The sequence below is a fragment of the Glycine max genome, chromosome 8 (assembly GCF_000004515.6).
Source record: "Glycine max cultivar Williams 82 chromosome 8, Glycine_max_v4.0, whole genome shotgun sequence".
Taxonomy (NCBI): Eukaryota; Viridiplantae; Streptophyta; class Magnoliopsida; order Fabales; family Fabaceae; genus Glycine; species Glycine max.
In genome coordinates, this window is record NC_038244.2 from 47125029 (window position 1) to 47150763 (window position 25735).

Below are 25735 nucleotides of genomic sequence, written 5' to 3' on the forward strand. Positions count from 1 at the left end.
CATTTCATGCATGAAAACTCGAGGGAAAAGAATAGGAACTAGCTTGGAAGAGCCCGAAAAATCTGCCCTCTCTCTTTCAATCTATCTAAATGATTCATTATGTTATATAATTGTTATCTTCTCTAGTTCCCACCTAGTGAACTCATTACAAGGGGGTCACTTGTTTTTAATTTTCTCAAATTATAGTAATCATGGATAAAGTTAACACCAGTCATTTATGATCGAGCTTTTTGTAGCTGGTCCAAATGGAAAAACTTGACCTGCCGACTTGTCCTTGCCAGGGTAATGAAATCTACAAAGTTAACACTATTAATTTATTAAATGATTGAAGTTGATTCATGTTACTTGGTCAATAAATAAATATAATTTAACAGTATAATATTATATTACGAAAAATATACTAGTTGTTTGATGTTGAACTTGATACATAATATAGTTTTTATTTAGTAAATATTAAATTATTCATACAATCACCGTAAATCTACACTAATTAACTAATCGTTGGTAAAGTAAATTGACAAATTATATATTGAGCATATTACATATTAATATAATGCATCATAATATATTAATGTAAACTCACAATGTTTATATTAACAATTTGATTTTATTAAACAAATTTTATAATATGGAGACAAACTTAACGTTAAACAATGTTTTTATGTGTTAGTAAATGATATTTCCTTTGAAGTGAAAAATCAAATTGTATTAATGTTTTTATGTCCGATACAGCTTTCCACATCCACCCGCCACACATAATGAAAAATCAAATCCTGATATTTTGGCTCGCTCGGTTCCATTCCCATGCTTTGTATCTACACTCATCAAACACAGTCTCTACATCACATGTTGCTCCATTAAATATATATAATGTCATTACGTTATCCAAATCGCCATCCACACTGACTTGATGTTGCCAGAAATGGGCTTGAGCTGCTGGCGGAAGGATTCTAAAATCACCCAGCCACGAGTAAGATAATAAATGTAGTGAGCTTTAAAAAACAATACTGATTTTTGCAGGGATGGTCTTGTAATAGCCGTAGCATGTCTCAAACAGAAAAAATTTAACGTAATTTTACTTGACATGGATATCGATCGGATTCAAAATGGGTCTTCCCAACAAAAAAAGCAACCTGAATTTTAAAAAAGCTACTTTTTTTTTTACTTTTATATAAATAAGCTTCTTTTTTTTAAAAAAAAAATTGTTTGTCCAGTTTTTCCTTTATATTTTTTTTTTAAAAAATGAGTTGTGTAAATCATATATAAAGTTAATTAATTTAAGATAAAATATGTTTGAGGTTTGATAATATAGTTATATTTTGGGATTAAATTATATAGGAATTAATAATTTTTCTTTCTTATTTCTTCTTTTTTGTGTAAATAATTGGAATTTTAACATCATTTAAGTTTTTGTATAAAAAATATTAAAATTTGATGAATTTATGATGCTTGGTGAATAATTGGCGCATAAAAAATAAAGTAAAACGATTAATTCATTAGCAAGTGCACCAAGTTGTCTTAAGTAGTAAAGTACTCAGAAATCCGAGTATTGAATACATAGGAACTTTATTTGTATTTAGATTGATGCAAACTCAATTTACAAACAAGAGATAAGAAATTTAAATGTAAAATTTATAGAAAGTAAGAGATAAGAAATTTAAAATAGAATTGAAGATAAAGAAAGGTAGAATATAAGACAAAGTTTTAAAGTAAAAAATGATAAAGATAAAAAAAGTAGAAGATAAAATAGATAAGAAATTTTAATGCAAAAGATAAGAAAAATAAAAGATGAAGAATAAAAAGATGAATTCAGAATTTGAATATGTTAGAGCTAACATGTCAAAACTAATTGTGATGTAATGTTAATAATTTTTTCTATCTAATAATATCCATGTTTCCACCCACATCTACTAAGACCCTTTATCTTTGGTTTTCAGGGTGAAGAGTCTAATTTATCTATTCTTTTTTCTCAAATTTCTTTCCAAATATTAAAATAATAAATAGCATTAAGACTAAAGAGGCATGAAATAGGTTATACGAATATCAATCTATTTCTATATAATAATGATTTCATTTAGATATTATTTCTCAATTCTTTAGAAAATAACTATTTTTCAATGTATTATCCCCTATACATTATATGGATGACCAAACCATAATAAACAATTAAGCACAGCGCATTAAATAGATAATAAGAAAGAGTTACATTACAAGTATTGGTCGATCAGACTCCTAACAATGAGGTTTAGTCTCTCATTATCATGAGAAACTTTACACTATAGGAACTGATGGAGATAAAATAAGAAGAATGAATAAAGAAAAAAGATTGAATAACGGACATAAAAACAGAGTTTCTCCTAATAAAGATAATATACTTTTGTCATTATAAAATATTTTGTATTAATTTCATTTATATAAAAATAAAACATATTTTTGTTCATTTCCAGTGATAGTATAACTTTGTTAAAAAATTTCTTGACATAACTAAATAATGTAATTATGTTTACAAGGATAAAATTAATATGAAAAATTTGATTAAAAAAAATTAATACTTTTAAAATTTTATATGAATCCAAAATATATTTTATCCATTAATTTATATGTACACATATCCTCACGACGATAATGTGGGCCGCTAACCCTAGATTATTCATGCTCTAGAAGGTCAAGATTTAGATGCATACATGGTTAAGCAAAATCTTGAAAAGAGGGTTTATCTGAGTAGGTTAGGCACTTCAGACAAGTCTGCAAGTCAAAATCGTCGAACATAATAATATATTCAAATTACTAGCTTTTACTCAAATGACAAATGGACGGCTTTTGGAGATATCTTGCATGTAAAAGGACAAGTAACGTGAGGAAGTATCTTATTTAAATTTAATAGACAAGGTAAAATCACATTCAATTCAACTGGAAATTGACGTGGATAAGGCATGATTAAAGATATTGCAAGAATCAAGATTAGATCATTATTACCTGTTAGCCTCAATTGAATTCAGGCAACGAAGACAACTTCAGCAAACAATTAACCACTTTGGATAAGACACGAAACTTGCCTTATACAGTACTTCATGTATTTAATATTATATATAACGTTTAAGTTTTCACACATGAATGAAGAAATATAATTAATTTGTTAAATTTTATAAAAAATATTAGATAATTTTTTGATATATTTTTTTTATCTCTTTATATATTAATTACTTGTTTATTCCCACTATACATTATTCTCACTAAATATTGATTATGATTAAGGTGAAAGAGATCTTTATTGTTACAACGTGGGGGCTAACTTGTTACAAGTGAATTTTTAATTGTTGAGAATCACGTAGTTGTACGTGAACTATTTTCTAGCATTCTGTTATGAGTTGTAAAGACTATATAACAACCACTTTGAATTCAATAAAGCAACAATCAGTTTTGCAAGTTGTATATATACATTTTTTATTCTTTATAAACTGGTATCAGAGCCCCCACTGGGCCTGATACGTATAATAACTAAGTCGCAACTTAGCTAAGAGATCAGAGAATCACAAAGATGAGCGACAAAAAGATTTTAGCAAATTAAAAATCCCTCATTTTGATGGTCTTCATTATGATTGTTTGAGTGAGTTGATGGAGAATCTTTTTCGTGCCAAGGGTCAATGGAATTTGATTGAAACCAGTTTCGAGGAGCCTTTGCTTTCTTTTGTTATTAGGCTAAACTGTAACGTCATTTGCAGTAATTTACTAATTTCCTTCATCTCTGTTTCCATTATGTCTTTTTTATTACTTGCTCAACGTCTATTAAGCTTTGAAATGCATGAAATAAATGAATTATGATGACAAGGACATTTTAGGTCAAAGATTACAATTATTCTTTATGTACATTTGCCACTCATATAATAGATATTCATTAAGGCCTTAAGGGCAGATGCCATTTATATATGGATCTCCAATAATTAGACCCGCGTGGCTAAATCACACATAACTGCTTTTCTCTGTAAATTAAATTTAAGAAAATATTTATCATATATATATAGCATATATTAATTTAAAGAGTAAATTTGCTATTTTTTTAAAACACTAATTAACACTACTAAAAAAAGGCTTTCCACGACGCAGTTTTTACGACGCTCAATGATGCAAACATCTTAACAATATACACGGTAATATTTTTCGTAATTTGAAACTCCTATACGAAGATGGTGTTACTAAAAAAAATGCCATTAATTTGTGGTACCACAAGTTTACAGCACAACAAAAACGCCAAAAGGCTAGGATATAAAAGATAAAGATTATTAGATGAAAAAAAAAAATACATCACATAAATGATATATAATTTCAATTTAATTTCTTTTTTTAGTCCATTCCTTTTTTCATTTGTATTCAGCGATTAATATCGATATGATGGCAATTTTTTTGGCATATCGATGGTAATTAACTAACATGTATTTTTCCAGATAAAGAAATCTTGATATCTTAAGAGACAATTTTGAATATGATATAAAAATTTAAGTATATATAAAATAGATCAAGGTAGTACTTTATATATCATACTATTTTTTTAAAAGGACTATATATCATACTATAGTACTTTATATAAGAGTCTAAATTGATAAATCACCCCCTTAAAATTTCATATTTGTGATTGCATATGGTTACTTTTCTCCATTTGCAAAGAAATGAGAAAGTAGTGAGATTTGACATGTGATTATGAAAGTAATCTCACTTTTATTTAATTTTTAAATATAATTATATATTCTTACTTATTTCCTTTTTTAGTTAACCAAAACAAATAAAGAGACAATTAATGTTTCACTCTCTTTTTTCCCCTTCTTATTTCTCTTAATTTAGGCAACTTAAAACTTTACCGTTTTTAATTTATACTTATTTTCTCTTGTAGATTTTTTTTTATACTTAGAATATAATTGACAGAAAGAGAAGCAATTGATAGATTTTTTTTTAATGAAAAGAAAGAACTTATTCGTAAATTGAAAATGAATTAAGGGAAAAAAACAAGTATTAGAAATAATTAAATTTTTAATTAATTATATTATTTATTTATCTATCAGCAAAGCAAAATTGTATATATTTTTTATAACACAGATATATTTCTATAGATATATGCATAAGTTTGTGCCAAATAGTTGAGATTACTGCTGTGAACTTTTAGACAAAAAAAAAAACCTTTTACATAAAACAACTAACCGACGACACATCTCCCCACTTTGGGACTGGGATCCCTCTACTATGCCATACAATCTGATAAATAAATAATATAAGAACAAGTATTTTTGCATTGTACATACAACTTTGCATATTGCATAATACGAAGATACCTGCCAAAACTGACCCCTACTTTTTCTCTATCAAACAAAACACCAACCCCGTTTTCTTAGTATTATTTCAAAGCATTCACATGAGAATTTACTTCTACTTATTAGTAACTGCTTTCCTAGACGTATTCCCCATTATTGTCATACAATTCTGTCTTCACCCCACCTCCTAGCTTTCATGTTTCCTGCACTAATTAATAAATTATATACATATATGTTTATAATTCGAAAAAGGCTTTGGGAGGCCATGCCTCCCCCTGTCTCTATTAAGCTCCGCCCATGTGCACCTTGCATGCATTCTCAATAATACCGTCCTTTCTCTCATGAAAGGATACAGCAAAAACAAACTAAGAAAAAATATGAAAAAGCAGAAAAACACTTAATGTATTTTATTTCAGCAAAAACCCTGATTAAAGAAATGATATTGCTCATTATACAGAGCTAAACCATAACTGACAATTAGAGGGAAAAAAACACCACAGGCCAGTGCTCTTAAAAGCATAAAATAACCGAAAGCATCACTATAATATCACCTAATTATTTAGTAACCTCCATAAGTGAATAACTAAGGCATTTTCCAACATTCTCCATCTGAGTGCCAAATTGGTAAAGTGCCATTCTGGAGGATCCATCTTCTTTTAACGCATCAGCAGCTGCATCTTTGAGCTTTTCAATTCTTCCACGAATCTCATTTCCTTCCTCACCCACCATTACACCTTTTATCACCTTAGCAATTTCTTCCCTCTCCACTACCCCATTCTCATTAATTTTGGGCCTCAACGCCACTTTGAGGCCCTCATTTAACAAAACCACATTCATTCCCTGTTCAGCAAACAGTGGCCAAGCCACCATAGGCACTCCCAACACAATGCTCTCAAGTGCAGAATTCCAACCACAATGGGTGAGAAACCCACCGGTTGAAGTGTGTCCAAGAATTTGGGTCTGTGGTGCCCAAGAAGTAACAACATAACCATGTCCTTTGGTTCTCTCTAAGAACCCATTTGGTAAAAACTTTAAAGGGTCATCATTAGAAGCAACAACATAAGCACCATCTGCTGAATCATTAGGTGCTTTCAAAACCCACAAAAAATTCTGACCACTCAACTCCAACCCAAAAGCTAACTCATTGAGCTGTTGTTGAGACAGAGTACATCCACTTCCAAACGACACATACAAAACCGAATTTGGCCTCTGCTTCTCCAACCACCTCACACACTCTGACCCCTTTGATTCACTACTTTGCTCGGTTTGTATGATTGGTCCCACCAGATACACACAAGAGTTATTGTTGTTGCTCCCTTTGCAATGTTCCTGCAAGGCTTCCAGTGTACCTTTCTCCATCTCATAGAAGCTGTTTACCAAGAAGCCATCAGCGAGTGGTAACCTCTTGCACCGTTGAAGAATTAACTCATAATCAACACAAGATCGATCTTGAAAATCGCTGGGGAGGTCATGGCCCTGAAGAGGCAAGCAACCAGGAATTTGAATAGCCTCCTTGTGATCCTTGTATTCACATAAAACTTGTTGGTGCAGTTTTGGCAAATGCAACAATAGTGACATCGTCATGGCAGAGATAGGGAAGTATATGTAAGACAAGAGGTTGAACTCCCCCTTCGCTATCTCTACCGCTTCGTTCGTGAAAGGATCAGCGACTAAAGCAGCAAATGACGTGGTTGATACGAGTGACCTTAACAAGTCGCGGAAAGATGGCATGGAGTAAGATACTGCGGTTTGGACTAGCACCAACGAGGAAGCGTTTTGGGGTAGGTCTTGTTTCTGCACGGGAGGAAGGAAGGTGTAGTCGATATTGGAAGGAAGTGATTCAAGCATGGCGAGTGTGGCGGGGATCGGAGCATCTATGGTGGGGAAGATGCAGGTCACGTGGAAGTGGTCATGGAGATGAACGAGCCTCTTGCAAAACCCTACAATGGAGGCTTGGTGGCTAAACGCAGGGATTGAAACTACTGCTATATTAGTTGTTTTCGCCATGGAATCTGTTCGGTTCGGGCTCTCTTCTGGTTTGGATACATATATATACAGTGTATTATTACTTTCCTTTTATAAGAAACAAGTTAAGGGGTAGTTATTAAACTTGATTTGGCCGGACCGATTTGTTTGACCCTTTAGTCTGAAATTTGTTTATTAATTTATACTTGTTGTTACTTCCATGCTATCCACGCTCAAATCAACAATTGATAAGTAAAAATGTTTGCGCAGTTCGATGTGATATTGCAGTCTGTAACTGACTAACGGCAATATTGTTGCTGCTGAACTTCTCACAATACTATGGACCCGCAATTGTAGTGTGAATTTAAATCACACAAAAATTTTTACAACACATTTATAAGGAGATTTACATCAACCATGACCACATAATGAAATTTTAAATTTGATACCACACTTTAACAAAAAAAATTTAAATTTGACACCACACTTTAACCAAAAATCTTAAAGTTGATGTTTATGGATCTTTTATTCATTTATATGATGCTAAACTTTTCTACTTGTACTCCAATGATTTGTTGGGACTCCCTTCCTGTGTGAAGTAAATTTTTCATTAGAGTATCTTCTAATGAAATTTGAAATAGGGGATGAATTACATATTAGGATTTTATTTTTGTTGGAGGTATTTTTTTTTCCGAATAAAGTACATTCAATTCAAATAAATTATTGTTGTTCAATATTCATGGGATTAAAAAGAGCCCAACTAGGTATTATGGACCCACAATTGTAGTGAGAATTTAAATCACAAAATTTTTAACAACACATTTGTAAGGAGATTTACATCAATCATGAGCAATCACATAATGGAATTTTAAATTTGACATCACACTTTAACCAAAAATCTTAAAGCTGATGTTTATGGGTCTTTTACTTACTCATATGGTGTTCAACTTTTTTACTTTTACTCGATGTAAGATCTCATCTCACACTTATACTCCAATAATTTGTTGGGACTCCTTTCCTGTGTGGAGTAAATTTTTCATTAGAGTATCTTCTAATGAAATTTGAAAAAGGGGATGAATTACATATTAGGATTTTATTTTAGTTGAAGGTATTTTTTTTCCGAATAAAGTACATTCAATTCAAATAAATCATTGTTGTTCAATATTCATGGGAATAAAAAGAGCCCAACTAGGTACTGGCCGGACTCTTTGGCTATAGAAACAGAAAAAAAGAAATTAAAAAATAGAAGAATATAAAATATAATAATGAATCGAAATCAAATAGAAAAAAAAAGTGATAACATAAAAATAATTATTTCTTTGGTGTGGACGATTCAAACGTCGAGAAGATTTGCATATGTGGGTCACAAGTCACCACATAAAGAAATCTGACACCACACTCTAATCCAAAACCTTAAGACAAGTTTATGGATCTTTTTCTCATTTATATGATGCTCAACCTTTTCACTTTTACCCGATGTGAGATTTCACTTCATACTTGTACTCCAGCACAGTTTCTTTACGTCCTATCTTGTGCTCTATACTTTATTGGTGCTCCTCACAAGTTCTTGCAAGTTTGAAGGAATTTATTTCCACGACCTATTATTCTGTTATAGAGTTTGTTATTGTGTTGGTCTATTTTCCCATCAATTATTTAATAAGAGCAAATTAAAAGTGGAGTAGCAAAAGATGATAAAAATTCAGTTTAAGCACTTATTTCCTGTTACTATATATCAAGCCATACTAATGAGAGTTGGAGAATTGGAAATGACTCTTCCATCAATATTTGGTCTTAACCATGCTTCAAAACTCAGATAAGTCCTATGTCTCATCTCTTTCTCCATTGAATTTAGATTTTTTAAATGTAAACTCCATCATTGATCATGAAAGAAATTGCGCTGGAAAATTAATATGGTGGACCACAACTTTTCGATGTTGCTGATGCGCAAGCTATCAATACCATTCCTTTGTTGAATCCTCACGCAAATGATTATGCTCTTATTTGGAAGCATAATGCCTCAGGAAACTATACTGTTAAAACAACCTATCACATGCTTATGGAGACAATGATTTGTAACCATGACCTAAGAGTGAAAGGTAACTGGAAATTGCTTTGGGATATCAAAAGTGAAGCATTTCCTTTGGGGTGTTCATCGCGGATGCCTCCCCACCAGATTACGACATCAACAAAAGGGTGTCCAATGCACAAGTTTATGTGAATACTAAAGGCACTCGTTTTTTAATTGTTTTCAGGTTCAGCAAGTGTGGAAAGCTGTAGGTCTTTGGAGGAAAATTAGTGACCAAATGCATACATCAGATTCAGCTAAAGACCTCATTTTCGAGTTGCTTCAATCACTTCCCATGGAGGAAACTCACATCTTTGTTATGACTCTGGTGTATTTGGAAGCGGTGGAATGATCGAGTTTGGGAAGGCAACAACCCACCACCAAATGCATCAACAATTCTCAAGCCCTACAACTCCTTTTCGAATGGACTAAAAAGCTAGAGAGTTCACTGCCAGCAAGCTACAACATGCTCATTCAAATGAAACCAACAGTATCTCGTGGCAAAAACCAGCACCGGGATTTCTGAAAATAAACATTGATGCAGCTATATTCAAAGAACTTCAAAGATACAGTGCAGGCTGGGTAGTTTGAGACCATAATGGTAGTTTTATGTGAGCTTGTGATAATTGTTGTGTATATGTATATTTTATAATTAAATCATATAAAAATTGTTAGATTTTTTCTCTTTTATTGCTTTTTTATATGCGAATAAGTAGAATTTTAACATCATTTAAATTTGACCAGTAGGTATTTAAACGGATAAATTTATAGTGCTTTGGTGTTATATTTGTTGCATAAACATAGAGTAAAACTTGAAAGAAAAGTTGAAGATCTAAAGACTCTCGCTCAGCACGTCATACATGCTTAGCGCGACATAGTCGCTCAGCGGGCAACACTTGCTTAACACAAAGAAGTCACATGAAGAAGCTTGATACCTGAAGGTGCGCTTGGTGCGAGTCGCGCGCTAAACGCATGACCACCAACTCACTCGCTAAGTGCGATAGTCACGTTTAACACGAGATTCTGTAAAATTTAAGTAGACTTCACCTATATAAAGAGTAGGAGTGAAAGAAAAAAGATACACAACCAACACAGAGAATACTCACGAAATTAAAGTTTCTCACAGAGAGCAAAGACTAAGGTTCGTGCAAGAATAGGAAAAATCAACCTTTAAGACTCATTTCTTCCTTCTATCTCCATTCTTCTCTATACTCTTCACTTCCTATTACATTTTTGCAATTGTAAAGCCTCTCATGACAATGAGAGGCTAAATACTGCCATTGTTAGGAGCTTAACCAAACACCCTGATGTAATTTTTTCTATTATCTATTTAATATTATTCCTATTTCATTGTCTCTTTTTTTGTGCTTAATTTCATTGATTGTGGCTTTATCACACATATTCATGTATGTGTTTTAGGATTTAGGCATTGGAAAATGTTTATCTTGTAAGAACTGAGAAATAACATCTAAATGATCATATCTAAGAATAGAGTGACATTGTTTAGCCTGTTTTATGCATCTTTGTGTATAATGCAATTTAACTAGTTTATTCTCTCAAGAGATTAGGAGGAAGATTAGGTAAATTAGGCTTTTTCACTTGATGGATCATGGTTAGAGTATATGAGTATATGTAGGTGATAATTAGAATAATATTAAATAGAGAAAGATCATTAACATTACATCGAGAGTAATTTTGGTAGGCTAGGTTTCAACATAATCGCATTCTGAATCAACCATCACTTCATCACCCCATAGTGTTTGTTTTTCTCACTCTTGACTATTTTAGATAATTAGTTTCATTTTATGTCAATTTACTTTTAATTTTTCATCTCTCAAATCTTTAAATCAATTCATTAATTGCTTGAAAATTTGGTATATATCAATCTAAGTACAAATAAAGTCCCCGTAGATTCGACACTTGAACTTCTGTTTACTTTACTACTTGAGATAATTTGGTGCACTTGCCAATGAATTAACAACTTGAAAGTTCAACAGACACATCAATGGTGTATTCAAGTGGGAATTCAAACTTTTGCATTGGAGATAAATTGTAAGCAAGTTGTTGATGGAGTACGACAAAAACAAAAAGGAGACTCAGAATTTCAAGCTCTTTTGGCAAACTGTTTTTCGATACTTAGTAATTTTCAAAACTCAAGGATGAGTTTAGTGAGAAAAAAAGGATAAATAACCACTTTTATCCCTAAATGTGTAATTCGTTTACAAATGCGTCCTTGAAAGATGAAAATGAAAAATTTAATCCTCGAAAGTGTAAAAGGTGACAAATATATCCGGCTAACTTCCGTCCATCATTGTTAATAAACCAGTCTACGTGGCACAGAGAAACGAATTTGTCGCTGAAATGATTGTCAAAGTGACCATCTCTAATTGCCAGCATATGGGCATATTTGTCATATAATATTTTTTGACTTTTCGTCTTCCTATTCCGCTGACAAATGCACTCGTGAAAGATGAAAATATAAAATTTAGTCCCCGAAAATATAAAAAAGTGTGATAAATATATCCAGACGTTAATAGTAGATTGTGACTAATTATTATAATTTGAAAAAATTTATAATGATTGCGAAAAAAATTTGGGAGAACTATATCACATAGGTAACTGTTTGTTTCCGTTATATAATTTTTAAGTTATCAACACTAATTTTTTTAACTGTAAAATGATAAGAAAATTATTATTTTTGTTTAATCAAACACTATTTATTTAATTTTTTTTATAAATTTTTCATAATAAAATATGAATGTCTATTAGTATATGCAATGACATCAAACTATAAATTATAATAAAAGTTTGTTGATTTTTAAATTAATTTTTTAAATCATACATAATTATTTTTTATTAACTGATCATTTAAAAAATCATAATCTTAAAAAAATCATTCTAAAGGAGGTGAGTATTTTTTACAAATTAAAAATGTCATTACAATTTCAATTTTCCCTAAAAATTATTCATATATCTAATTTAACTATAATGCTTTACAATGAATATTTTTTTTACTTGAACCTTTCATTAAGCATGGGAGTGTAAAAAAATTATTTACCAGTTTATAAAACAAATATTCTTTTTTATTTTAGACTCAATTTAATTTATGAGTTTTTATCATTAATTTAAAGTTAATAAAACAAATAAAAAAGTAATTATTTATTATATTTTCTTATTTCTTTTACTTTCACCTGTCTAACCTTAATTCTATGATCTGAATTTTAGTTAATAACGAAATCAAAATTTTAAATGTACATGGACTTTTGTTTATTATTTGAGATGAGTTAAGTTAAAAAAATATTAAATTACTAATTTGATCATTTTATCGTAATTATTATAAATTTTTTCAAATTATAATAATTAGTCACAATCTAATATTAACGTTCATATATATTTGTCACACTATTTACACTTTCAGAGACTAAATTTTATATTTTTGTATTTTTATTTTTCAGTGACGCATTTGTCAGGAGAGTAAAAAGAAAAAAGTAAGAAAAAATATTATATGACAAATATATCTTTATGCTTACAATTAGAGATGATTATCTTGACAATTATTTGAGTGACAAATTCGTCTATTTGTGTCATGTAGACTATCTATTAAAGGTGACGGGCCAACGACCAAATATATTTGTTGTAATTTTTATTCCTTTAGGAATTAAATTTTGTATTTTTATCCAATATGAATGCATTTGTCACCTAATTAGACATTCAGGACAAAAAACAACTATTTACCAGAAAAAAAAACCAAACAAGTGGGTTTTCGCTTTGATGATTCCGTCGTTGAGTACATGGCTGATTTCTTTGGTAGGAGGAAGCTCTTCGACAACATCAAGTGCTTGTTCAATACCTTGCCGTTTCACAAGGGTCGAGTTTCGTCCAAGGCATTGTCCATTTGTATCAGGTTTTTGGGGAGACAAGGGAGAATTAAGGAATCACTCTCACTATTTGAGGAAATGGAAACTGTCTTTAGGTGTAAACCTGATAACCTTGTGTGTAATAACATGCTCAATGTGCTTTGCAAGAGGGAATCATCAGTGGAGATGATTGAGCTTGCACTTTCAATTTTTCACAAGATTGTGCTCCTGATACCTTTTCCTGAAGTAACATGATTGTTGGTTTGTGTAAGCTTGGTAGATTAGAGTCATCTCTTGAGATTTTGGCCGAATGAACGAGATTGGAGTGCTTCATACTCATTCTGCGGTTAACATGCTCATTGGGGAGCTGTGTTTGATGAGTGCAAAAGAAGGGTCTGTTGGGAAGGTGAGAGTGAGGAATACGCGGAGACCGTGTACTATATTAGTTCCTAACATTGGAGGAAATAGTGGTGCAATTCAGCCTGCAATTCAAGTGTTTTGGGTAGTTTGTAATTCTGGCTTGTTGCCTAGTGCTTTTGTTGTTGTCAAACTTATGTCTGAGTTTTCTTGTTTGGGTAATAAGGAAGAAGCTGATCGAGTGTTGAGGATTGTTGAGGAAAGGAAACTGACTTGTGTTCAAGAGGGATACTCTGTTGTTATAACGGCATTGTGGGAATGTGGCCGAGTGGAGGAGGCTTGTGATTTGTTTGGGAGGATGTTGACCTGTGGCTTATAGCCAAAGATGGTTGAGTATAATTCTGTTATATCGATGCTGTGTAAATTGGGAAAATTGAAGGATGCTAGTAGGGTCTTTGAAATCGTGAACAAGAACAGATGACTTACTGATGGTTTAACCTACACTGCTCTGATCCATGCTCACGGTGAGGTTAGGAACTGGAAAGTTGCTTATGAATTGCTAGTGGAAATGTTGGGTTTGGGATGGATTCCACATTTTCACAATTACAATTTATAGAGCCTTTTGAGAGAACATGATCAGTTGGATCAATGTGTTAAATTGGAAAGAAAATTGGAGAACCAGAAGTTGCAGAATCTGTGTAAAGGAGATGAACTAGATGCTGCTTATGAGAAAGCACAATCAATGCTTGGAAAGGGTATTCCTTTATCAGCCTATGCTAGAGACATTTTTCAACAGGTGTTTCAGAAGTGTGGCAAGATAAAAATAGCACGTCAGTTACTGGAAAAGACTGAAAGAGTTCAGGAGCCTGTAAAGATCAACAAAACTTAAATATTTAGTAAGAATAACAAAAAAAGTCCTTTGATATTGGATGTTGGAACAGTTTTGGGCTTGTTGGTTCATATATATATCTTACAATATTTTTTTCCTCAATCATGTAGTTTCAGTTTTAGTTTGTATTGCGTCTTTTAAAGTCTTCCATTTTCCAGTAAGATCTTCCATTTTCCACTGTAAATTGAATAAAAGAAAAGAAAGGTTTTGGCTCTTCAATTTTTCACTTAGGTGATGTGTGTTAAATTCCTAAACCACTATAATATGCTGACTGCATGCTTTTGCTATACTTAGGGTGTTGTGGCAGAACATTATCAGAGTATTTTGATATATCTTTTTTGTTTGTCGATTTCCCTCGTTTGTTATCGTGGAATATCCCCTTTTTCCTTTCATTGCAGGATACAACTTTGTTACTAGTGTAGAATGTATTGTAGCTTCATTCCATTGTATCCTTTGCTTTTCTGATATTTTTTTTTGGTGTTTAAGAAGATTGTGCTGGGATTTAGCAAATGGTGGTTCTTACATGGTGAATGTATTTTGTGATTTGCTGTGCTATGGAAACATTGATTATAATTGGCTCTCCTATTAAAGTTTATCTTTTCAATTAGATGCTACAGTTACTGGTAATTAAATGTCTATGATCAATGGGGCATTGGGGGCTCCATATGTTAACTATTGTAGTATCGGATTACTAGCTTTTTTGTATACGTGAACAAGAAAGAAGGACTACTGGATTTAGATTACAAAACTACAAGCGATGTTACCTATATATTTTGATGTGCAAAAAAGAAAAAGAAATTGCACTCCATATGTTCTGTGAATCTTATGAGTTTTTTTTTTATCAATCTTAATCCTTAATCCTTAATCCTTCTTTGATTGTCAGTTATTCCCCCTCCCTGCTCTATGTGGATCTATTTTACATCTTCAAATTGTGTGCTTTTGAAAAACATACAAGTGATGCTTCTCATTGAGCAATAGCAAGCAGGATAGTATGATTCAGTACTTGCTGATTGCTTGGATAATGATATGCATTAGATTTATTTTTCTTGTATTTATGCCATTCTATGAAAGTATCTCAGGAATCTAGATACTGCTCTTCTTGTATTGTTTTACTACTATAATTTGTTTTCCATGTTATGGAGATAATATGGTGCTTATAACAAAAAAATTTGGTTGCTTGGGAACAATTTTTCTTTTATCAAGTAGTTGTATGGTTTACCAGAGTACTGGAGAAGGATCCTTACTAAGTCTCTGTAAATATTCATTTAACACATTTTTTCCTTTCTCTATTCTGTTTGGTTTTGAAGGGATGATAAATCTTAATAGGTCCCACATTCTCTCAGTATTTTTATAATGCAACGCTCCAAACGAAGGGACAAAAGATATCACATGCTCTCCTCCGTTTCTCTGTAATACGTCCCACCATATTTACTCGTTCCAAACAAACAGGAATTTCATTTGTATGCATTCTCCCGTTTATATATTTTTCGAAAACTAATGAATAGATTAAAAAGTATAGATGATATATACAATTATGATATATACTCTATGTATACAATTATGATTAACATTGATCTAAATTTAATATAAAAAATATTATATCATGAGATAATTCATCTTTTCGAAATGAACAAGTCATTGTAAATATAATAAATGTTTCAGTTTTTTTTAATTATTATTATTACTATGGTATTTTAATTTTTGTTAATCTAAAAAATTAGCATTTAAAATATTAATGGAAGTTAGTCTTGCGAAAGTGGGTTATCCCTCATGTGACAAAACCTCCCTGGGAAAGGTGATCACATATTTATGACTTAAAAATACCTCAATGAAATCGCGTTTGAAGGAAAATATCTATTAGAAAAAAGGTTTAAAATTATATGTGTAAGAATTTATATAGATATTGAAAACAAGATAAGTGTTTTGATAGAAAAAAAATTCAACTTCCCCTTACTCGAATGGTTGTACAGAGTGAGTTATTATAATTTTTTAGTATATGTGTCTGATTCCTACAAATAAAAACATTAATAACATTAATGATTAAGTCAAAAGATTAATGCAAAACTAACATGCAGATAAAAAATAAAGACATAAAAAGATTTTGATCGTTTTCATATATGTGACGTGATAATTATATGTGTATAGTTGTCATACACTTAACTTGTTAATTGAGTCTTTTTAAGTTATTAGATCACACCAACTAATAATGTAATGACTAAATTTATTGAGAATTTGATTTTAAGGATTACTTAGTTTTTTAATTTTAATTTCAGAGATTAATTTGACCAATTATCACAGCTTTAGGGATTAAATGAATTGGTAATGTATAATTATGGAGACCATTTTATTACTTTTAGAAAATAATTTGACTTTTAATTATAATTTTAAGGATTACATTAGTGATTTGTTTATTTTATATTATTTTCTAATTAGAAATTGACATATATGGTAACTGTAATTATCATTTAAAAAAATACCCATAATAAATTTTAATCAATTGATCATATAAATTTTTTTACATAGAAAATTAAGCTCAGTTTATTTATTTATTTAGAAAGAATAAAATATATTTAAACTTTCCTTTAAATTAAAAAATGTCAAATGAAAAGAAAATAAAATTCTTTCACCCGGTCAAGAAAACGTAGCATAGAAAACTAGAAAAGTAACACAAACCCCACTTGTAAGAAAAGTCAACGAATTTTGGGAATAAGATATTTTTTAGAATGATATATTAAAAATATACTATGTGTTATAGTAGTTTTTATCGCTTAAAATACATTTAAAAAATATGTAAGTACTCCATAAGATAAAAAATATCTAAAAATATTTTTTTTCTCTAATTATTTATTATAATTGTACACTCTTGAATTTTTTATAAATATTTTTGTTATAATTATACATTTCTGGAAAGGAATATTTAAATATTACAAGATACTAAGAGTGATAAATAATATATTTGGACAGATAATTATTTCCAACCACTGGAGTATCTTATTTTCGTTAATCGTTAGATAATTTCCTGACGCAACGGCAATTGGATTTGGAGTGTCCTAGATTCGTGTCCTGGTTTGGTTTGGTTTGGTTCGTACTGTTGTACGAGTTTTGACTTTTTCTGGATTTGGAGTTTTCAATCAGATAATGTTCAACGGAGCCGCTTGGTGGGTTCAGATTCAGAAGCAGAGGGAGAGGGTGTTTGTGATTGCAAGTGTTGGTGAATTCAAAAGAGAGAGTAAGAAGAGTGTGCATGAACATCATGAGTAGTAGTAGAAGCAGAGGCAGCTGGTGCGGTTTGTGGCCTGGTTCCTTCAATATGGAAACTGAGTTGACTATTAGAGGAAAGAGTTTTGGTGGCATTTTTGGCTCCTCTGCTAAGCCTAGATCACTCAGGGTTCAGTCTTCTGGTTTGTTTCTCTTCTGTTGTTGATGATGCCTTTTTAATGCTTACAATTAAAAATACATGTTTTTCGTTGTGGTCGATTTGTTGTTTGATGGATGCCTGTTTGGCCTATTTTCCATGACTGCTTTGCTTATTTAATAATTGTTTGCTCATATACCAACATGAAGTTTCATCCAAATGTTTTGGAATTTCCTCAGTTAAGAGTTTATTGTAGGACAAAACTTAGATGCATAGGTGCTTTTGTTGTTGTTGTTGTTGTTGTTGTTTTCCTTTCAGAATTGGAGTTTCACCTCGGTAACCTGCATTGACCTTTAATACGAACCTTTGTTAGTTGATGTGAAATTCTGATTCTAATCAAAGAATAACACCAGAAACACCTAAAATTATCGTATTATCCTTTAAAAAAATGCATTCTATTTTGTCCGTTAATGATCATAATGTGAATGTGTTTATGCCCCTCAAATGTTACTGTGTAAAATTGCGTTGCAGATGAAGATGTTGAGGATCTTGTCCCCTCTAATATTTCGGGCAAACCTTCTGGAACTGTTCTGCCCTATGTTGGTGTTGCTTGCCTTGGAGCCATGTTATTTGGTTATCATCTTGGGTATGATTTCATCTTCACTTGGTATACAGATCAATGGACTTATAATGCAAGATATCGTATTCTGTATACTGTCTTAAGTTATTGGTGGCAAGAAACATACTGGAGTCCTGTTTTGAATTTTTCTTGTAGTACTGATTTTCATCCATTATTATTCTTAGGTAGGAAACTCTGACAATACCCTTTTTGGTATAGGGTGGTAAATGGTTCTCTTGAGTACCTTGCCAAGGATCTTGGAATCACCCAAAACACTGTTATACAAGGTACATCTTTTTACTTTTGTTATTTGTCGTTGTAAATTAGTTTGCATTGTTTGATTGATTTTATCAGAAAAAAGAAATTGTAGATGCTAATGCAAAAATTCTTTCTTGTTCTTTAGCTCTTTATTTTTTTTTGTACAACTCATATTTTCAGCATATATTCAAACATGATTTGTACTTGTTAATTTTACTCTTATATTTACCAGGAAAAAAACTTCAGTTTTATGGCATGAAGTTTAATTGAATCTATTTATTACTTTGGCTGTTTGTGAAGAGTCTTTTTGTCTGTGAAATATTTGTATCTCAAAATTCTAATTTGACTTGAATATGGTCCATCAATTGTTTTCTCGTAATTCTCATTAGAACTAATCCATGAACAGGATGGATTGTCAGTGCACTGCTTGCTGGTGCTACTGTTGGTTCATTTACCGGTGGAGCATTGGCTGACAAATTTGGCCGGACTAGGACTTTTCAGTTGGATGCAATCCCTTTAGCAATTGGAGGATTTCTTTGGTCAGTCAATCTCCCTTGGGTAGAAGGTTTGATCTTTTAGGTATTTTTGAATTTGATGGGTTAAATTATATTACTTTTACAGTGCTACTGCTCAGAGTGTTCAGACAATGATCATCGGTCGCTTGCTAGCTGGCATAGGAATTGGCATAACATCTGCAGTTGTACCACTTTACATATCTGAGGTGATCCTTTATAAACTATTTTAACCTTTGTGATTATGTTTACATATTTTATATGGATTGCATGGTGATTCCTTCTAATGGACAGATTTCTCCAACCGAAATTCGGGGTGCACTTGGATCCGTTAATCAACTTTTTATATGTATTGGAATTCTTGCAGCACTACTGGCTGGTTTGCCTCTGGTGGGAAATCCTATATGGTATTGACTATTGAGTTCTTTCATTTTACCATCTTGTTAGTTGTCAGCTGTTATTTCTTATGAGGATATCTTCTCGAGAGCTTATATATTTGTGATGGAAATGACACTATTCAGTGTGAAAATATTAGAAGTGAAAAAACTCCTTCTGTTGTTAGCACTCCATGAGAAAGAAAGTGGAGATACATGTCTTTCATAAATGAGAAATAAATTAAATGGCATAAGAAAACTTTATCCTAGAAGATAATTTTGCAAAGTAGTTCCTTCTGTTACTAGTATTCCAAGAGAATTTTGATGGAATCTGCATGGTTTTGTTTTTTTACTTGGAGGACCTGGAATATTTGTTGGTTGGTTAGTTGTTAATTTGTTGTACTTGTACTAGAGGTGGTAAAAACCTTGAAATTTGTTTTGCGTTGTGAATACATAGTTGGTTTCCTGTAATTGTCCTTGTGACTGTATGTTGATTAACTTGCATCAACTTCTCCCTCATTTATTTTTATCAGGTGGCGGACAATGTTTGGAATTACTGTAGTTCCATCTGTTCTGTTAGCACTTGGAATGACTATCTCTCCAGAAAGTCCTCGGTGGCTCTTTCAGGTTGTCCTTCAATACTGTGCTGTCTTTTATTATGCAACAATATATATACATGACAAGGACACCAACTTTTGCAAAGCAAATAGCGTGAATTATTACTGCAATGCTGTGCTGTCTTTTATTATGGAACAATACATAACAAGGGAACTGACTTTTGCAAAAAAAGCTGTGTGAATTACTACTCTAGGTGTCCTTTCTTATAAAAGATTAATACTTTTAGACACATCAATAACTCTGTTAAATATTATTTTCGCTAACCTATTCATTGGATTATAGTCTCTTATGGTAACAATTTTGCAAATAAACTATTAAGTTTAACTTTTTCAAAGAAAAGAGCTTATGCTATGTTTAAAATCTCTAAAGACACTATTGGCATCCTTAAAGCTTTTAATTGGGTTAAATTGCAGAGTTATGGTAGTCATGTATAATCTTAATACTACTTAGTAGACATATATGTGTATGATGTCTAGTTTCTTGTATAGTATATCATTAAGAGTTTAGTGCAATTGTTATAATTTTCATGTATATTTTCTGATAAAATTACATTTATTATTGTATAGCAAGGAAAAATATCTGAAGCTGAAAAGGCTGTTAAAACACTATATGGAAAAGAAAGAGTGGCTTTGGTTATGCATGACTTGACAGCAGCAAGTGAAGGTTCTTCTGAACCTGAAGCAGGATGGTTTGATCTGTTTAGTAGTCGGTATAGGAAAGGTATTCCAAACTTTAATGTAGTTTAGTTCTATGTTTGATTAACAAGTGCTAAGGTTTCTAGTGTACTATAACAGAATTTCTGTTGTGAAGAACAGCTATTAATTATACCTTCATCAGTTAATATTGTATGTTTGTTACTATTGGTGCTGACCTGCAGCTTTTGAAGGTTTGGTCATAATTATGTTATTTATTTTCTTATTTGAGAGTGCTTACGTACAGTAGTGCCCCAATCATTGTGAATATTCATGGAACTTTGGAAGTCAATTTTGTTGTTTCAACCTTAAAGCCTGGGTCTTTCTTTTACTTTTTCAATTTGTTAATGCATTGTTTTTTTCTTTCCCTTTTCCCTTGATGTATGTTATGAAGAGATGAGATATATCTTAATCATTTCATCACAGTTTATGTTGTTTAGCTGCTAAACTACCAACTTTTTAGTTTGTTCCAGAGTTGATTCATGCTTAGTGAATTGGTGTAGCACTTAATGAAATATTCCTTGTTGCAGTGGTCAGTGTAGGGGCAACACTTTTCTTGCTCCAGCAATTGGCAGGAATAAATGCAGTGGTCTATTATTCAACTTCTGTTTTCCGCAGTGCTGGAATTGCTTCTGATGTTGCAGCAAGTGCACTGGTTGGTGCATCAAATGTTTTTGGTTGGTAATTTTCATCCTAAAATTTTGATATCATGCAATTCTCGCAAACATGATATTGTTTCTGACTGATGTTTGATTTTGTTGCAGGCACAATTGTTGCTTCGTCCTTGATGGACAAAAAAGGAAGGAAACGTCTCCTTATCACAAGCTTTAGTGGGATGGTAATAATTACTTTCAATTCACATATTTCTAAGGCTGAAAGCAAAACATTTGAGCTTTCATGCATGTGTGTCAATGATAGGCTTGCCGTCATACTTTTGTAATTGTAGCTTTAAGTTGTATTTCTGTGTGATCATTTTTTGTAAATAGCAGTTCTTGTTAGCTTGTAATCTTATTTTTGTTGGTTCTAATACCTTTGAGGGGAGATGAAGGGAATCCAAAGCTGGTTAGAGGTGCATTAAGAGATAATAGTTATACCTATTCCTAGTTATAATTCTTTAATTCAAAACTCAGCCTTTCTGGATTATACAATATCTCTTTCTATTTTGCTTTCTGCTTGGTTTAATAACAAATTTTCATCTCAACAGCTTAACTTATTTTTTTTGTCTAATATTAATATAACCTGCTTATTTTCTTAACTCCCTGTATTTTTCAATCTTTCCCAGGCTGCTTCTATGTTGCTTCTTTTCGTGTCTTTCACTTGGAAGGTCCTTGCTCCATACTCTGGCACCCTTGCAGTCCTTGGGACTGTCCTGTAAGTCATATTTAATTTTGTCAGTAAAAGTATTTTCATACACTGAAAGGTTACCATGTGTTATTTGTTTTCCATTTCTCTTTTGATTTGACTCTGGTCTACGAATTTTAAACAGCTATGTCCTATCATTCTCTCTTGGTGCTGGTCCTGTGCCTGCCCTTCTTCTACCAGAGATATTTGCATCAAGAATCAGAGCAAAAGCAATTTCTTTGTCATTAGGCACACATTGGGTAAGTGACTTCACTGTGGAATCTAATATAACTTGTAATTATTGCCTTTATCTTGTGAATATATTGCAATGAAGTTTCTTGGACCTGTTGGGATGATTTATGATGTGCATAACTTTTATTGTTACACTAATTTTTCATCTTTGTTTAATCTTACCAGATCTCCAACTTTGTCATCGGGCTCTATTTCTTGAGTGTAGTTAACAAGTTTGGTATCAGCATAGTGTACTTGGGCTTCTCAATTGTCTGTCTTCTCACTGTTGTGTACATAGCTCGTAACGTTGTGGAAACAAAAGGTCGATCGTTGGAAGAAATAGAACGTGCACTTAGTCCTGCAACATAAAATACTTCACAAATGCTTGTGATCTTAATTCTAATGCTGTTCTTACAATTTTTGTTCCTTAGGACACTTGATACTCTACTTTTTTACTCTAGATGTGGTCGTTATTTTTATCTTATACATCCAATTTATTGATTTTGTTACTTATTAAACTACTCAACGGGTTCTTATAATTTTTCTAAATCTTTCAATAGGCCATTTTAGAACTGATTTATTGCTAATAGATACCTTACCTTCTTATCTTTGGACTCTTAAGTGACAGCGATCAATTTTCGTACCTCCCTCTCAACTGGTTCTTATATGTGTGTGTATGTGTATATATATATATATATATATATATATATATATATATATATATATATATATATATATATATATATATATATATATATATCAGTCATGCAGTCAAAACATATACAAAAACAAACATCACTGTAAAGGTTGCTATACTATTCATTCCACACATTTTGAAGACAGCCAACATAGTACACATTTATTCCCCTGCATGTCATGACATTATTCAAGTTCAATCCAGCTATATATAAGAATTTGAAGAAGGGATATGTACCTCAAACACTTTCCCACCACAACACACGGTCTCTACCCATATAATTGTCTCTACCCATATAATTTCCCTTGAAATTTGAAAGGTCTAATTCAAAGTAAACCAAACCAAATCCAATAACCAAGCAAGACACACCGAGACATCCTCCCATCACTCTTAAACAATAATCTTCATATTTACCAAAAGTCAAATGATCTGACAGGAAAATCTCTGCTAAACTCCTTTGTATAAGATCAAAGACAATAATAACAGAAACTTTCTTATCCTCAGATAAAACCAACCAATGAAGAGCCTCAGATCTGAATTTATAACCGAAATCCTTATATGAAACATCAACATAGTCCATGTCCCACAAATAAGCTTTGAAGGAGAAATTCACGATTTCGGTTTCATAAGAATATTCACACGATAATCCAATAAAAATTAGCAAATAATTATGTCAATGAGTCATACCCAAAGATATGGTCCGGTAATCGTTTATGGACACCTAGTGAGGGATTCCATGTAATGAATTCATCGCTTTTGAGGTAGCATAAGAGTATAAACCCTCTGCATGAACCGAAAATCTCACAGCGAGAATCATCCTAACAATCAAAATCGCTGAGATCGCATGGGGGTAATGGAAGGGGGGAGGCAAATACACTGCAGCAGCAGAATATGCGTGAAGCGGTGCATCTACATCAAATTATCAATGGATTGAGCATAAAAATTATGTGATCTGAGAAAAAGTGGATGGGAGGGTGCAGCGGTTAGTTGAATCGCAAGTTTTTTTACAATTATCCTTGCAATAACATAAATAAATAAGAAATGAGATCAACGAAATTATATGATTTTCAGTAGTAAATCCATAAAAAAAGTGTTTCACATGCAAATGTAGAAGATTTAAATTCTGGGAAGACAATCGAGTTCTTGGTTGCTGTAAGCTTAACCAATACTGGGAAGAAAATTCCAGTTTGCTTACTGGTTGATGCAACAGGTACATGGGATGTGGATAAATTAATGTAAAATATTCCGAATTTGAAGCCTCCTTAGGAGTCAGTGGAGTGGGCTGACCTCAGTCTATCTAATGCTAGAAACACCACAGACAAGGAAATTTTCAGGAAAATTTGGAGATGGAGCGGCCTAAAACGTATCAAATACCACCTCTGGAAAATTGTGTGATAGCAAGTAATGCGCTAAGGGTTCATAGACATATTCAGGAGTCAATGGGTGGCCAGGAAAGAGGTAGTTGCAAAATTTATATTAACAGCCACATTTATATTGTTAATTTCATTCAAAACTAAGACAGAGGGAGTATAAAATTACAATGTATCTGAGAATGAAAGTTGTAGTAGCTACGTACGTAGACCAAGTTCAAAGAGTACGTTCACAAGTGACATAAGAAAAATAGAAAGAAGAAGCTTCTTGTTCATCGCTTGCTCTGTCATTTTGTATTGGCATATGGGGCATAAACCATCTCAGAAAGTTTCTCTGTCATTCTTTGGTCCCTTGTATAGGAACATAAACAAAGGGTATAACTTGGTCTTCTTTATATTTGGTGTATCACTAGGAATTGCTGCAGTCTTATGCCTTAACCTATCTTTCAGTTTACAGGCCTTTCTGTATCCTGTGATTACCCCAATCACAACAATTCTTCCATCACCATTATCATCATCAAGACTATTATCTGTGACTGCACCACCATCATTGAAATCATTTTCTTCATCGCAGAACACAATGTTCAACTCTCCTAGTATTGAATTAAAAACATCTCTCATGCACAACATGACCTACCAAGAGTTGTTCCTCAAAGCATCATCCATGATTTCAGGTACTCAAGATTTTACCGAGCAAACCGTTCCAAAAGTGGCCTTCATGTTCTTGGCAAGAGGTCCACTACCCCTGGCACCCTTGTGGGAGAAATTCTTCAAAGGCCATGATGGATTTTACTCCATTTACCTGCACCAACATCCTTGTTTCAGTGAAACCATGCCTGAAGATTCAGTATTCTATGGAAGAAATATTCCTAGCGAGGTTAGCTTGCCATTGCTTATATTCATTTCTCTTCAAACCCATCATAAGCACGGTGTAATTCATGCAACATGAATAAAGTGCCTATAGTCGCAATTAAGTAAAGTTGTGCACAGATAGTATAAAATTTTACATGTTTTCCTTTCATATAAAAAAAAAGTTTTTTTAAGCAAAAGAAATGACTCTAAGGGAAAAAGTGATTGACATCCTAACTATGTTTTCACCTCAATCTCTGCAACTACAAACAGATCCATCTAAAAATATATAGATTTGAAAAAAGAAAGGAATACAAAACACTTGGAAGGACCAGACCATACCCAAGGCGAGAAGCTGAAAAGGGAAGTCTTTGCCTATACCCAAC

At 32.2% G+C, this 25735-nt stretch overlaps 3 protein-coding genes and 1 pseudogene across 3 annotated transcripts; 3 read left to right on the top strand and 1 right to left on the bottom strand.

Moving 5' to 3' along the window:
• Positions 1-5614: 5614 nt before the first annotated feature.
• On the bottom strand, positions 5615-7454 carry LOC100810124 (hydroquinone glucosyltransferase). Its single transcript, XM_003530872.5, has one exon. It carries the CDS (start codon positions 7305-7307, stop codon positions 5856-5858), a length of 1452 nt encoding a protein of 483 aa, XP_003530920.1. The 5' UTR covers positions 7308-7454; the 3' UTR covers positions 5615-5855.
• Positions 7455-13088: 5634 nt separating this feature from the next.
• On the top strand, positions 13089-14433 carry LOC100817771 (pentatricopeptide repeat-containing protein At5g65560-like; annotated as a pseudogene).
• A 2958-nt stretch (positions 14434-17391) lies between these two features.
• LOC100818304 (plastidic glucose transporter 4) lies at positions 17392-22944 on the top strand. Its single transcript, XM_003532299.4, has 13 exons — positions 17392-17834; positions 18320-18434; positions 18627-18694; positions 19072-19204; positions 19287-19386; positions 19472-19584; positions 20085-20178; positions 20736-20889; positions 21392-21538; positions 21626-21699; positions 22144-22232; positions 22348-22462; positions 22620-22944. The coding sequence occupies exons 1-13, from the start codon at positions 17678-17680 to the stop codon at positions 22800-22802; spliced, it is 1542 nt and encodes a 513-aa protein (XP_003532347.1). The 5' UTR covers positions 17392-17677; the 3' UTR covers positions 22803-22944.
• A 1790-nt stretch (positions 22945-24734) lies between these two features.
• LOC106799682 (uncharacterized) lies at positions 24735-25719 on the top strand. Its single transcript, XM_014778592.3, has one exon. It carries the CDS (start codon positions 24805-24807, stop codon positions 25447-25449), a length of 645 nt encoding a protein of 214 aa, XP_014634078.1. The 5' UTR covers positions 24735-24804; the 3' UTR covers positions 25450-25719.
• Positions 25720-25735: the final 16 nt, after the last annotated feature.